The sequence below is a fragment of the Macrobrachium rosenbergii genome, chromosome 23 (assembly GCF_040412425.1).
Source record: "Macrobrachium rosenbergii isolate ZJJX-2024 chromosome 23, ASM4041242v1, whole genome shotgun sequence".
Classification (NCBI taxonomy): Eukaryota; Metazoa; Arthropoda; class Malacostraca; order Decapoda; family Palaemonidae; genus Macrobrachium; species Macrobrachium rosenbergii.
In genome coordinates this window covers 12,503,703-12,519,490 of record NC_089763.1, presented here as the reverse complement: position 1 = coordinate 12,519,490, position 15,788 = coordinate 12,503,703, and the positions used below count along the sequence as shown (strand labels likewise).

General features: G+C 37.1%; 1 protein-coding gene across 2 annotated transcripts in view; it reads left to right on the top strand.

Annotated features, from left to right (window-relative positions):
* The window catches only part of LOC136851285 (uncharacterized), a 21,883-nt gene extending 14,769 nt beyond the window's left edge, over nucleotides 1–7,114 (top strand). Inside the window, exons 2-5 of one of the 2 annotated variants that reach the window (XM_067125272.1) lie at nucleotides 4,359–4,478; nucleotides 4,715–4,807; nucleotides 5,606–5,737; nucleotides 6,252–7,114. In XM_067125272.1, coding sequence (XP_066981373.1) covers nucleotides 4,359–4,478; nucleotides 4,715–4,807; nucleotides 5,606–5,737; nucleotides 6,252–6,695 — 789 coding nt within the window. In that variant the 3' untranslated portion in view covers nucleotides 6,696–7,114. The remainder of the gene's footprint in view (nucleotides 1–4,358; nucleotides 4,479–4,714; nucleotides 4,808–5,605; nucleotides 5,738–6,251) is intronic. The other variant, XM_067125274.1, reaches the window with a different exon arrangement.
* Nucleotides 7,115–15,788: the final 8,674 nt, after the last annotated feature.

Sequence of the window (15,788 nt, the reverse complement as noted above, 5' to 3'; positions counted from 1 at the left end):
GGACTGCCCTTTTTCAGACCCCGACCAGGTTGTATGATGTGCCGAGAAATACGGGGCTTGTGTACCAAATTATTTTTGAATGTTATAATAATAATAATAATAATAATAATAATAATAATAATAATAATAATAATAATAATAATAATAATGGGGATAAAATAAGGCAATTTTCTTGTGTATTAAGTATTGTGTGTTGGGAATACACTTGGTGTATTTCCCACAATATATAAAAAAATTAATACGCAAGAATTGGTCTTATTGTATTCTCATCTTCAAGAAACGTAAAAAGTTCCTCATAATTTTCAGTAATAATAATAGTAATAACAACAACGTCAGAGAGTTTATTACAAATGATAAAAGATGAGGTCAAATTAGAATTTAAAAGATCCACACATTACGCAGCACTGAGAAGTTCGCAGAAATGCCGTATATAGTTACACGTATATCCCTGTTTTCGACAGCAAGCATTGTGATTACGCCTATTATTATTATTTTTTTTTATTAGTGAATGGCTTCAAAGAATCTTTTTCTGCTCGTGTTTTCAGGCCAAACTTGTCAGTCTCATTAATGAAGAGCCACCATGAAATGGGGAATAGGTCGACAGAAATGAGTGGCATTTTCCCTCTTATGTAGTGACTCCATCCATCAACCAGGTTTTTCTCCTGGGGCCAAAGATGAACGGTACTTTATAACTAACCTGGGAGTTGCTGAGGCATCTGTGACTCTCCCGGAATATTATTTTTATCCTCTCTCTCTCTCTCTTAGCGGACTAGAAAATATATATTTGGGTTAAGTTTGGATTCTACCGAAGCCAACGACTTTGCCAGTCGTATACAATGCTCGATTTCCAATGGGTGTATTTTGTGACTAAACAATTATTTGTAATGAGAGTCGCCTGCGTCTCCAAGCTGAAAGCAAAATCGGAGGAAGCAAACGTAAAATGAACATATGTCACGTGATTTTTCCAGAAAGTTTGGGATTCTTCTTAAGTCTTGCTCTACCAGTACAGTTGATAACATCAGCGCCGTTTACGGAAATGTGTTAATTCGTGCGCTTATTTTTTACTACGATTATGTTCTAGATAGCGTTTCAATAGTATCATCTTGCTTGGTTATGGTTCCATCTTTTTCACCTTAATGTTCTGTGGAAATCTGTTTACCTGCAATTACTATTTTAGTTTACTCAATAAGAATGAATGACCGTTGTGAATAATAATAATAATAATAATAATAATAATAATAATAATAATAATAATAATAATAATAATTATTATTATTATTATTATTATTATTATTATTATTATTATTATTATTATTATTATTATTACTGACGCGCCACGATGCTGGTCGGATTTGACTGAGCGTACAGTTTCAAATATGACTCCTTTCCATCAAAAACTTTCAGTTAAAACGTTTTCTTTGTAGCTTAGACACGAACTGTGTCAGTCTAAACTTAATAAATGAATTTTTCTGAATTCCTATTAGGTTTACCCGCTAAAGTGGTTCGAGTGATGAAAGAAAATCCCGATATATATATATATATATATATATATATATATATATATATATATATATATATATATATATATATATATATAAATAACTACTTCAATAATTACCTTCAAAACTGTTTTAATCTCAAATAATAACTTAGTGAAAAATTATGACAACGAAGCATATACTGTTTAAAAAAATATATATATATATATATATATATATATATATATATATATATATATATATATATATATAAGTTATTATTTGAGATTAAAGCAGTTTTAAAGGTAATTATTGACGTTATATATATATATATATATATATATATATATATATATATATATATATATATATATATATATATATATATATATATATATATATATATATATATATATATTATATATAGTATATATATATATATATATATATATATATATATATATATATATATATATATATATATATATATATATATATATATATATATATATATATATATATATATATATAAACGCACACACACACATATATATATATATACTTTTCTTGTAAAAATATTATCCCCAAATGAATGTCAAAATGGCCTCAGTTTTGGAAAAACTTTCACAGCAAAGATATTTTGTGTAAAGGACAGGCGCCATCATAATCATCATCATGATCGTCGTATTCTTCCAAGCAATATTTCAAGCGAGTCGTCCAGTTCCTCTGCTTCGTTGCGTAACTCTCCCTCGACGGGTAATGCAAAAAAGTTGCTGCTGGAGAACACGCCCGCCATTGAAGAGTCTGGTCGAGCCTCCCACTCGTTCTCCCTTTATGCGAAACGCTGTTCCCTAGATCGTAAATCCTGCTCCCATTGGAAGATTTTCCTGTAAATATGAGGTTATGATATTCGTTATTACTGTTTTTTTTTTTTTTTTTTTTTAGCTCTGCGGTGAATGATACAAAAAGAATTATTGAAATATAGGTTTGATGAGCTTAGAAAACTAAAAAAAAAAAAAAAAAAACAGATTTCCTTTAGATATAGTTTGAGGACAGTTTTGTTTCCAGAATCCCTGCTGGATGTGATCGGGTTATTAGAGAGAGAGAGAGAGAGAGAAAGAGAGAGAGAGAAAGAGAGAGAGAGAGAGAGAGGTGGGACACTTTGGACCTCCCCTTTGTTAAATTCTACAGTGATGGCAGAGAAATTATTGTTGAATTCTTGACCTTTACTTCCATTAACTTATCGGATTATCCTTGCTACGGAATAGAACATAATCAGTAGCCAGACGGTATCTTCGAAGGATTACTGGGCATGCATCGTAATGCGAGCATCTACGTAGGCCTGAAACCATCGACATGCAGGTATTACATGCTAAATATATCTGTGACTCAGAGGCTAACTGGAAGGACAGAGGACAACCATCCTTAAACGCTAGATTCAGAAAGCTCGTTTCCCCCCGGCGCTCGCTTTATCGCGCGCGGCATCGGGGCACCTCCAACAGATCCAGTTTTTAAGCGTCACATAGATCACTAGTTGATGGGGCCCACCTGGGGTATCTCTTAGGCACTGGGTATCGTGTGGGCAAGGGGTATCCCGCCTGCGTAACATAAGCCGGAAACATCTCACCTACTAAATACGATAAGGACCATAATTGATCATCACAGTTATATAAACAAACAAAGAAAGGCTCTAGAGCTAGAAGGGACTTCCTTCCCGAACAGACTATACCGTTTTCTCCTCTTCGCTGGCTTCAGAGGTAAGACGTCGAGGCAAGGCCTCCCTCCCAGTGACTTATACGTCGCATTAAGAGCTTATTAGAGTCACTGTAATGGCGTGACAGAGAGGTAAGACTCGTGTTCGGTCCATACATAAAGGAAGGGCCCTTAACAGAGGTGCCCAAGGTCTTTCCTTGTTGTGATCAAGGATCTTAGATTCTTATGAAGGGAGCAGCAGAGGGGGAACAGAGAAAAGACTGAACTGCTCAGTGTCGCACAGTAAGCCATGATAACATCAACTTTATGATATTGTCATGGCGAGCCTGTGAATTGAATGGCAATGTTATTCTTGTTAACAAGCAATCGATTGCACGCTAACAGGAGGTTTTAGAATGCTCTCAGGGACGTTGAGAAATGGTAGAGGCTATTTATCGTTCATTCATTCTTTTGTGACGCGAAATACAAGTCATGGGCAGCTGCTAAGAACGTGGTGCTGTATAACAGTTACAAGAGGCTAGAGTAGTTTCAAATCTCTGTCAAGATTGATCGACTGGTTCAAAGTTCTTTGTCAAGAAGGTTTTTTTTTTTTTTTTTTACGAATAAACTCCGTTTTTGGAGATCATTTCTTCTAAAATAGTTCGTCAGTCAGGGGCTTGCGTGTTTTTCAGTATTTGATAATCAGAAATATGTTTTCCTAAAAAAAAAAAGTTAAGAATGGCTACAGTCTTATTAGAAGCTGGTAAATTTTGGGATTTTTTTTCTCAAATATTCATATTCAGGAAGAAATTATGAAATTATAAAACTATAATGAAAAATGTGTTCTAACACATGCTAATGGAAATATCTTTACTTTCACGCTAGAGTCGCTGGCACAATTTTGGATGATGTATAGTTCTTCCACTAAAGTTACAGAAATTTCCCTTCGTAGCCTCTAATCCATTCACTATTAAAATACTGTCTCTGTAAAGAAAAGTGTGACACCTGTCCCTCGCCCTTAGAACTCTGAGCTCGAGATGGTTACTCTATTTAAGGTGACGCATACTGCCACACAGCCAGCATTCCGTCATATCCTCTGCTAACTGGAGTGACAATTCACCTGCTGTAGTCAACTACTACCTTCTACTTCGCCTTCTGGAGAATAATTTTCTCTGTTGTCTCTTGCAGATGTGGGTGTGGGTGGCGACATTTGTGGTTGTGGCAGTCAGTGCCAATGAAGTCTACGATCCAGAGACGCCGGATACGGCGGAGGTTCCGGTCCACCCAGATGACCCTCTAGAGCATAAGGTATGACAAATACGTTCCTCATTATACGTGCTTTAGAGATGATGACGCTCGAAGCAACGTCCGTAATGCGTCTTCCAGAAAGCTTCTCGAATTTCAAAATCAAAGATGAAAAATTGAATGCCGAGAAATTCAGTGCATATTGACATCGTTCTCAATCATATCATGACAATCACATCCAATCTGTTCTCAGAATGATTGACTAATACAATCTCCTTTTTTCTTCACTGGGAAACTAGGTCCACAACCTTGTCCTGAATCCGCAGCAACATTCCCTTTGTGAACTGAAACACATCAGGCAAATCATCACGCATCCTCGCTGCGTGTCCAAGGTAAGGGTTGGCTTTATTTCCATCTGCTATCGTATAGGCGATCATAATATCTTCTCTTGCAAAGGACAAGGTCTAGAGAGTACGTATTTTATAGACCTTGTCAGAGTACTTGGACTTTACAGTAATATATGTCTATTTTTTTTTTCCTATCTCCCTGAATGTTGCAGCACTATGTTCATCTAAATCAAATGCACTTTATATATATATGTATATATATATATATATATATATATATATATATATATATATATATATATATATATATATATGTATGTATATATATATACACACATATATATGCATGTAAAATTCAGTATCATATCATTTTAGACCAATATCCTGACATAAGGTCATTGAATTTCTTAACTTCTGCGTTACTGACTTACTTAGTGCCAAATTTGTCCTTTCAGGCCATTTCCCTTATAGAAAACCTAATATTTCTAGCTTTTGCAATATTATTTCTTATTTAAGTGCCACCTCAACAATTCCATACCATTGTCCGCATTGCAGACCATTGATTTTTACCTTTTACTAATTTTTCTCTAATTTACTATCACATTAACAATATCCGATCACGGACTTGACAGGAGACCAAAGATTTTTAGTCTACGTTAGCGTTCTCTTCTCATGTTAAACATCGCTTAGTTTCAGGTCATCTTCCTGAGCATCACTGTCTATTATTTAATACCACTATAGCAATTTCAAGCCACTTTCCTCACAAGAAACCAAAGATTTTCATATCTCATATCACAGGAGGATGGAAAACAGATCACTATCCTGACGCACCTCTTTTTGCAGGAAATCGAAAACCACGTTTGCGTGGGAACATGCTTCAGCTACTCAGTTCCCCAGACCGAACCGGAGACTCCTGGGGACGAACTTCTGGATTACTGCGACTCTTGTCAGGCGTTAGAGTCACACTGGATCACTGTAAGTACAATACTGTGAAATATCATAAAATCCTTTAGGCAGTGCCTGTACCTCTATGAAAGTTAGAAGAGCTTCTTGGATTACTGTAGGCACTGTGAAATGCTGTAAAAAGTAGCAGTGTCTCCTTAAAAACCAGATGAGTTTCTTGCATCTCTGCAACTATTATAGACAGTAGGCGAATGTTGACGAAAGTGGCTGTACTTCTCTAAAACCTTGGAGAGGTACTTTAATGATTAATTTACGTGACAGTCAGAGAGAGAGAGAGAGAGAGAGAGAGAGAGAGAGAGAGAGAGAGAGAGAGAGAGAGAGAGAGTTATCCAAACTCCATTGTAGTTTTTAAGTCTATTATTTCGGCTTTTGACAAGTTCTTCCATCTTTCATCTATTGTTACATTCTATTTTTTACATTCATGAATTACTTTTAATTAGCTTTTGAAATTTCAGTATATTGAATATAAATATAAACTCGCTTCTCATAAAGCCAAAAAAAATGAACACTTGTCTATTTGTCGCAGCTTCACCTGGACTGTGAGGAGTATGGAAACAGCTTCCAAGAGAAGAAGACAGTCCAGATGATCACAAACTGTTCCTGCTCTCCTTGCCACCCTCCGAAGGGCCAGCCAATCACCACCAATGACGTCACCATCCACAACAGCGATCACCACGTCTCCGAGCTGATCTATAAGATGTTGCCAGACACCCACAAGTTCAAGGAAAGCAGCCCGGCATCAGCACCTTCCGCGCCATCAGGAGCGTCAGTGCCCGCCGTCCTGAGGGACGGGCATGTCATCACCAAGGAAGGGGGCGAGCTCAAGTACACTGAGATGACGCTAGGGGACCTGAAGAAGGAATTCACACTAGCTCCTCACCAGGAGACTCTGCTACAAGGTCGTCCTCTCTTCCGGGACTCTGCCTCTTTTACTGATGACCAAGAAGACCCAAGGCACCTTAATTACTAAGGATACTACTAAGCTTTGTATTAATGTGTATAGCTTAAATCATCCCCAAAAACATCTCTCCTCTTGCAGCTCTGTTTGTTCACGAAAACCAGACTTGTTTTATCAGGAAATTTATGTAAACAACAACAGTTCAACATTAGGTTTCTTCTACAAATACCCAAAAGGTTGCTGGTTTGGTTTTGTGCCTTCGAGTCATTTACACGTTTTCATTGTAAGCCAGTGTCGTCCAAGCCTGTACATTGTACCAAGCGAGCTGCACATGTATGCATTGCCAAGGGGAGACTGCTGTAATTATTTTTTAGGTGTAAGGAAAGAGATCAGTATGACAGCTTGAGCTCCCAAAATCTTCTAAAACAGTTGATTCTTCTTGGAAATTCTACTAGAAAATTAGCCTTCTCTCAAACTAAAGAAAAATAAAATCAAATGTCTCTAAATTTCGAGCTCAGCTGTATTAAATATATGGACAGGGTCCCTTCTGAAAACACACTATTACTATATTTCAATCTTGGGCTGTAGTCAGTATACTGAGAAGGGTTCCTTGTGTCCTCATCTTATAGAGGTGTGCGTTTCTCCATATCAGGTGTACATAGTGATAGCATGATTTATTATGTTCATGGAAGTCCTGCTTAACTCTCACAAAAAAAGTGAATTAAATTACTTATATCTGAGTGAACCCTCCAAAGAAGATATTTCAAAAGGAGGAAATATGAAGTAAATTCTGTTATTTTGACCATACGACTCTAAATGCTTTTCTTGCATTAGATATATATATATATATATATATATATATATATATATATATATATATATATATATATATATATATATATATATATATATATATATATATATGAATTTCTACTTGTGTAAGTCAAAAGGCAAGGTATTCCAGTTTATATATCCATCATATATCTGAAAGTTATAAGTAACAGCTGCTATGAAGCTGTTCATTTGGAAAAAAAGAAAACAGAAATAAGCATAAAATATAATAACGAGAAAATCTGTGCATGTAAAAAATAAAATACATCTAAAATAATTTTCTCTTTCATTCTTTCGTATATTGTTATGTATCTGAAGAAGTCACGAAAAACGTGATATTAGGACAGCTAAGAAAATGCCGAGAAAGATTCTTTGAAAGAAACGGAAAATTTTCTTTTTCTGGCGAATAAAAACATTCACAAAGGTTCTTCAAATCTTGGAGACATGGTTACAAGAGAGTTGTCTCGGTTTCAATTACCAGGCGAGTTTGAAAGCTTTAGGCAAGATCCTTTAACGCTATGAATCTGCTGACACTGATTTATCTGTGGCGAATCCTGACGGGGAGCTCGTGTAATCCCAATCTACCAGGTAACAATAATCCTGTGTTTTTCGGTCCTTTATTTGTGGGTTTAGCTTTGGGGTGTCATGAAAATTTTTATAGACTGATGCTTCAGTCTTAATGCCCCATCCCTACCACGATTAAGAAGTTCCTTGTTTCAGACTATTAAACTAAAGGAAACTAACTGTGGTATAGTTCTCACATGAAAACGAAGATTGGAATAATAGAGTTTCCCATAAAACCATCAGTTGTGTAACACAGAAAGTGTATTTTCTGTCACAGGCTCAGTTATTTTACCCACTTTTTTTATTGGCTATGAAAAATAGCTTGGTTTTACATAAACGATTATATCTGCCAATGAATTTTATCTTTGGTTTAGCTTGATGTTTTTTATCATTAGTGGCAAGATTCGTGAATGGTTACAACGGAACGCTGGAAGATTTTTAATGAAAGTTCAAACCTGTGAATCGTTAGTTAGATTCTAGAATATCTGAGCACAGTACAGTATGTAGAACCAGTTAATTAGCCTGTAACACTTTAGCCATGTAAATGAATTTCGGAAAATCTATTACCAATTCATTATTATCTGGCAAACTTGAGCCCAATTAATTAGATTTGGATGGCACGCTTCATCACTACGAATAATCCTTGCTATTGCTTCAATTCGCACCACCACCAAAGGCATCAACACATACACATATCACACATTGTTTAGCATTAAAATCACCACCAGTCCACCACCAAAAGCATTAACACACACCAAGCTTAATCGAGTTAGTCAGGGCTATACTTATCTGTCAGTGTGAAGACCTGTTAACAAAATAATCATTGGATTAATATGAATTCATTTATGGGAAATTTTCAACAGTTTTCTGTTTTTACGTAATTTCTTTTCTTTGGATGCTTTATTCTTGATTTTCAATTGATATTGTAGTCTCATTATAACATACAATTGCTTCATCAACTGTACCTTTTGGAGAGATAATCTGGTGCAGACTTGGCTGCAGTGACAGAATGATGCGTCTTTAGCAACCTCCAGTTACACACAATCAAAATGGCCGCCGGTGCTCAGCCAATTACAATGCAGCACATAGGAAGTCGGCCCTCTCTATGGTTCTCTCTGACCGGGACCTTTCCCTGAAAAAAAAAGCGGAACTCCATATCTTAAAAACTAACCATAGAATTTTCTTGAAAATAATCTCATTATGTTTCCCACACCCAAATTTCTAGATTGGCGTTAATCTAACCTAACCCCACCTAACCTCACTTAATCTAACCTAAGGGGCATGGCAAAGAAACTGGGGCTGGTGCAATACTAAATTAGTATACATCTCGGGAATTTGCCTCCCGGCCTCAACGTTCCTCCATGAAAAGATTTGAATAACTCTTCCATACGTTGCAGATCTTTTTCAAATCGTGCAGGTCTATATATTTTTCTCTTTACATATGAGATCCAATCCTCACTAATTCCATCTATATCAGCTGAACCTAAAGATGGATACTTATTCCTAAACTTACATGCTATGAATCCTCCCAACTAACTTAAAAGACTCTTTTTCTATCACAGATTCTGGTTTTCCTCCAATAAATTTCCTATGACATCTTCCTCATTCTTAATCTCATCGGTTACATGTAGGAGACGTTTCATGTGATATGCAGAATGGATTTATATATATATATATATATATATATATATATATATATATATATATATATATATATATATATATATATATATATATATATATATATATATATATATATGTGTGTGTGTGTGTGTGTGTATATATATATTTATAAATATTCTGCTGTTCGACCCCTCTGTAGTATTTTAGTAGAATTATGATCAAAACCAAAAGAAAGAAAGCCAGGGAAAAGCTTCTCTGTGAAAAGCAGAGGGAAGCGGGCTAGTTGTTTTCAAAATTAACAGTTCCTAACGGCTTATAAGTTAGTATTAGAGACCTATCCAACAGGGAGGTTTTCACCAGGTCACCTCTAGTGAGGGTGTTCTTAAGCATTCCTTTTCTCTGTACTATGTATCGGCGATGTTTTTGTCATTTTTTAGACCGCTGGAGGCTATGGAAGCAGTGCTGTTTCCGGAAACAACAGCGGCTCTGTCCGACCCTGGGTCAGACAGAGAGAGAGCACAGCCATCCTATAGAGCACACGCATGCGTCTGTGCTCCTGATAATTCTGTCCTTTGTCCCTTTTTCCGTCTTTTTTACTAAGTGAATCGATGTTACACATTGTTCCTGCTCCTGGATGTCCGCTGCAGTGCGCAAGCAGCCTACGTGAAGGTAAGTCTGGGATTGACAAGTATTCGCCGACCAGCTGGTATTTCTTCCGCTGTACTTCTATTTCCATTTTTCCCCCTTCCTCAGCCACTGACTAGAGATCCTAGTGGAACCATATTTCCTGTATGAAGTCGAGTAGATGAAGTATAATCATTATTGCCTGGTGAGATTGATTCCCCTTGCAGTAAGTAGGATTTAGGGAGAGGTCAAGTATAAGTAATACTCAGGCAAGCCTTGGAAGCTGATCGTACCATTGTTTGGAAGAGGATTAACCTTTAATTTACTCAAATTGCTTATGATAGAGCTACGAGAACGATCATCCGTTGCGTTATAACTGAACTAGGGGAAATATTACTGTGTCTGAAGTTGACTAATTGGCTCATGTAAATTCCCTCATTGTAACCATGCATTCTTTCTTTTGTTGGGACTAGGTGGGTGATAAATGGGTTATTTAATTCGTTTGTTCCAGAATTAATAAAATTATTCAATAACATAGTTCCGACTGGCAACCTAATTTAATTCAGTTAATTGTCTGTCTTTTGGAGTAACTGTTAGCTTTAATTGACAGAATTACGTGGGTCTTAGGTAGAGCAGGGCTAAATAAATTACGGTAATTAATAATTAACTCATCAGCCGAAGGACCCACATAAGAATATATATATATATATATATATATATATATATATATATATATATATATATATATATATGTATGTATGTATGTATATATGTGTGTGTGTATTTTATCATTTTATCATTATTACAAAAAATTGCTGATAAAAAGGCTTAGTCATATGAATGAAATGAAAGTAAAAGTTCTGTCTCTCTCTGTCTCTCTCTCTCTCTCTCTCTCTCTCTCTCATAATCTCTCTCTCTATATATATATATATATATATATATATATATATATATATATATATATATATATATATAACATATATATATATAGTATAATTAGCTATCATTTCATCTTCCTAAACCGCTGATAAAAGTGGCTTATTTACATGAAAAAAATCAATCGTTCTCTCTGTCTGTTTCTCTCGCTCTTTCATAATGTTCCCCTCCCTTTACCAAACAAATAACTGGCTATTTCCTACCCGCTTTCGTGTTGACTAGCACTTTCTCTTTGCAATTATTCTCAACAGACATAGATCTAGGCCTAATTTTTCATTCTTAACCAATGAACATGGTTTATTTGCATTAGGAATCAAATGGAAGATATTGCATACTGTATATGCTCTTTAATTGCTAGAATTATCCTTATAAACGTATGGCTCATTCAATTATGCAAAACCTCCCCCCACTCTCTCTCTCTCTCTCTCTCTCTCTCAAATAACTGTCCTCTTCCTTTGCCCGACAAATATAGTGTTGCCACATTTCCACACCACTGAGTTCCACACTCGCCTAAATTTTAAATTCATTAAACCATCGGTAAAATCTACCGTATATAAAACAATATATGCTTTCTTGCACAGTCTGAAGATCATTTCCCATAAACTTCCCTTATCAAGTTAACCACAATCACTTTTAACATTTATTACAACAATTTTAAATAGATTTAAGCTACCTTAATTAGATGGAACTTAAAGCTGTCACTCCTGTGTTGCCAAAATGTGGGAATGTGGCCTCCAGATTGGAAGTTTTCATGCACAAGATGATCGGATGCAGAAATGGGGTCTCCATTTTCCTGGTGGCCACATAAAGTGTGGAAAAAATTTCCACGCTCTTTTTGTGGGTTTATTGTGGTCAGATATATTATTTTCTTATGTTATATGATTCATTGACCTATAATCTCGGTCATTTGCTTATTTATATATATGTTTATAAATAATGAAAGAATAGTCATCAAAGAATGGTTGTTTACGCCGAATCATGACACAGCAGAAGTCGACTGAGAAGTGATGTCTTGATTGACACATCAAATGCAGACAACAACAGAGTGACAGCTTTAGGTTTCCATCTAATTATGTAAAAAGTGATTGTTATTAACTTGGTAAGGGAAGTTAGACTGTGAAGGAAAGCATACATCGTTTTATATGTGTTAGATTTTACCGATGGTTTAATGAATTTAAAATTTAGGCAAGTGTGGAATTCAGCGGTGTGGAAATGTGGCAACACTATATTTGTCAGGCAAAGGAAGAGGACAGTTATTTTCGAGAGAGAGAGAGAGATAGAGAGAGACATCACTCGATCGCTTCTGCTGTTTCATGATAAACAACCATTCTTTGATGGCTCTTTATTCATTCATCATTATATATTTAAATATGAAAATGACCAAGAATATAGGTTAGTGAATCATATAATATAAGAAAATAATATATCTGACCACAATAAACCCGTAAATACAGATTGGAAATGTTTTCCATACTTCGTGTGACCGACAGGAAAATGAAGACCCCATTTCCGCACCCGATCATCTTGTGCATGAAAACTTCCACACTGGAGGCCACATTTCCACGTTTCGGCAACACTGATTTTTATAGGCCCATTTTATACACATGAAAACAACTTCCATAAAATGTTCGTGTGTGTGTGTCTCTCTCTCGTGTTGACTAGTATATTCCCTTTGCAGTTATTCTTAACTACACATAGGTCTAGGCCTAATTCCAATCTTATCACTCTTAACCAGTCAAACATGGTTTACTTGCATTAGGAATCGAATGGAAGATATATTTATGCATTTTAATTGATAGAAGTGTTCATAGAAGCCTATAGTTAATATATTTATCCACAATTTTAAATGTAATAGGTAGACTAAACCAAACTAGGGTCGAAATGTTTGATACCTGAATCAACAGTGGCACTGTCATGCAGAGGTAAACGTTGGTTCGGTATGGCATTATCCTTCAATGTGCTTGCATTTGCAGGGCAGTAGTTTGGTAATTAATGCCTGAGGTTTCTTGCACAATCGCTTTGTTCAAAATTAACCGACACACTTGCGTTTTTTGGTGTTTATATGGTCACTTCTGCAGATGTTCACCACTTCCTGCACATTTAAGGATCTTTAGGGAAACAGTGAAACCTAACCTTTTCACTTCAAACTTTGTCCCTTTCGGTGTTACAGAACCATAAAAAGCACATATCACCATGGCAATAACATACTAAATTAAAAAAACCTTAAGAATTATCACGTATTCATAAAACTCCTGTCTACCTGTTGCCACAAGCAAGGGGAAGGTCTAGCGTGACTAGCTGCAGTGTTACCACAATTACAAACTCGCTGGCCCCTTCCCAGATGACAGGAGTACCAACCCAGAATCCCTCCCTCTTCCCAGTGACCGCTGAGTAGCTGGTGGCGGGTGGTGGCACGTAAACAACCATTATTTGATGGTTCTTTACTCAATCACCATTATTAAAACATGTATATGTATTGTAAATATGGAAATGACCGAGAATATAGGTAAATGAATCACATAATATAAGTGGAAATTTTTTCCACTTCGTGTGGCCGACAGTAAAATGAAGACGCCACTTCTGCACCCGATCATCTTGTATATGAAAAGTTCCACACTGGAGGCCACATTTCCAATTTCGTCAACACTGCGATGAGGGCATCATGTGACGTCATGCGCGGGAGAGTTGAAAAATCGACCTCTGTGTAACTCACCTGATCCCCTTACATCCTGCCTATACCCTTCCTTCCCGCTCGCAGCTCGTGGATCGCAGAGAGGTGGAGGGGGCTTCGAGTGTTTGCGTTCAAGTACTACAGAATATTTGTTCTCGTCTCTTCATGCTTGGTGTCATTGACCTCATATGGTGTGATGCTGTTGACATGCTTAGAATAGAACTAACTGTTATGCTCTCTCTCTCTCTCTCTCTCTCTCTCTCTCTCTCTCTCTCTCTCTCTCTCTCTCTCTCTCTCTAACACACACTCACACAAACACACACACGCATGCACAAACACATATGCACACCTTTAGCATTTTACCGAAGACATCGAATTTTTTAGAATGAGATAATTACCTGCATATTTTGTACATATTTATATACTGTAGTAAGCATCAGTGAAATTATCTAAAACGAAATAATTATGAACTGGTTCTTGTGGCCGTATTTTCTCAACAAAATAAAACGAATCTCTCTCTCTCTCTCTCTCTCTCTCTCTGGCTCAGTCTCATTCGTCACAGCCTCACGTTCAAAACTAAATCTCTTGTTTTGATCCGATTGTCTAAAACTCCTCTGAAATCGTTCAATGTTGGTTCTGTCGCTCTCTCTTAGGCCATCCTTATGATGAGAGCAAGCCGATCACGGGCGTAGAGTTAGCGAAGCTATACATTTGTAATATCTATCAGATACAGACAAGAAATTGAAAAGGTGAAACGGTCCAAAACTGACACTCGGTCGGCAGTAAACCAGTAAACAAGCGGCGCCGTGATTTGTATCATCCTTTAAATCGAATATTTAGAAGTAGCAGTCTAAGTGATGAACTGTCACAGTAAAAGAATAAAAAAAAATGTCAAAACATGCTTTTATTAAATGCACTAAAAAGTAAAAAATAATTTTTTGAGACACACCAGGATTTTCTCACAATTAATCATGTCTACAAAAATATAAGCATGGGCCCCAAACATGGAAGGAAATGCTGCAAGACATAAAAAAAAAATTATTTCTTTTCTTGTAGCATTTCCTTCCATGTTTGGCTCCCATGCTTTTATTTTTCTAGACATGATTAATTGTAAGAAAATCCTGGCCTATCTCTAACAATTTTTTACTATTTAGTGCATTTAATAAAAGCATGTTTTATTTTTATTTATTTTTCATTTCATACTTTTTAGTTCTGACAGAAATTGTAACCGATTCATGATTGCAGTTAACGAAACTGATATCCGTTAACGGGGGAGGGAGACGGAATGGGGACGAGGAGGAGGAGCAGGAAGGTGAGGGGAAGGGGAAATGGGAGGGGAGGGGGAAAGGGAGGGGATGGAAGAGGGAAGGGGAGGTGGAGGGGAAGGGGAGGTGGAGGAAGGGAGGAAGATGGAAGGTGAGGTGGATGGGAGGAAAATGGGAAGGAGATGGAAGGGAAAGAGGAGGGGGAGGGGAAGAGGTAGGAGAGGGGAAAGGTGGAAGGTAGAGAGAGATGGGAGAAGAAGGGGAGTGGAGGGGGAAGGGTGAGAGGAGAGGAAGTGGAGGGGGATGGAAGAGGGAGGAGGGGAAGACACAGGTAAATTAACACTTGGTCGTGTGCTCCTGAAGGGGGAGATGGATGGTGGAGGGAAGGGGGATGGATGGGAGGGGAAGGGGATGGATGGAGGGAGGGCAGGGGAAGAGAAGGGGGGAGGGCACAGCTAAATTAACACTTGATCATGTGCTGCGGAAGTGGGAAGGGAGGGGGGGGGAAAGGGGAAGGATGGAGGGAGGAGGGGAGGGAAGGGAAAATGAAAGGGATATGAATGGGAGGAGGGGAGGGAAGAGGGAAGGGGAGGGGAGGACATATCTAAATTAACAATTAATCGTGCGCTCCGGAAGGGGAGAGGGAGGGGA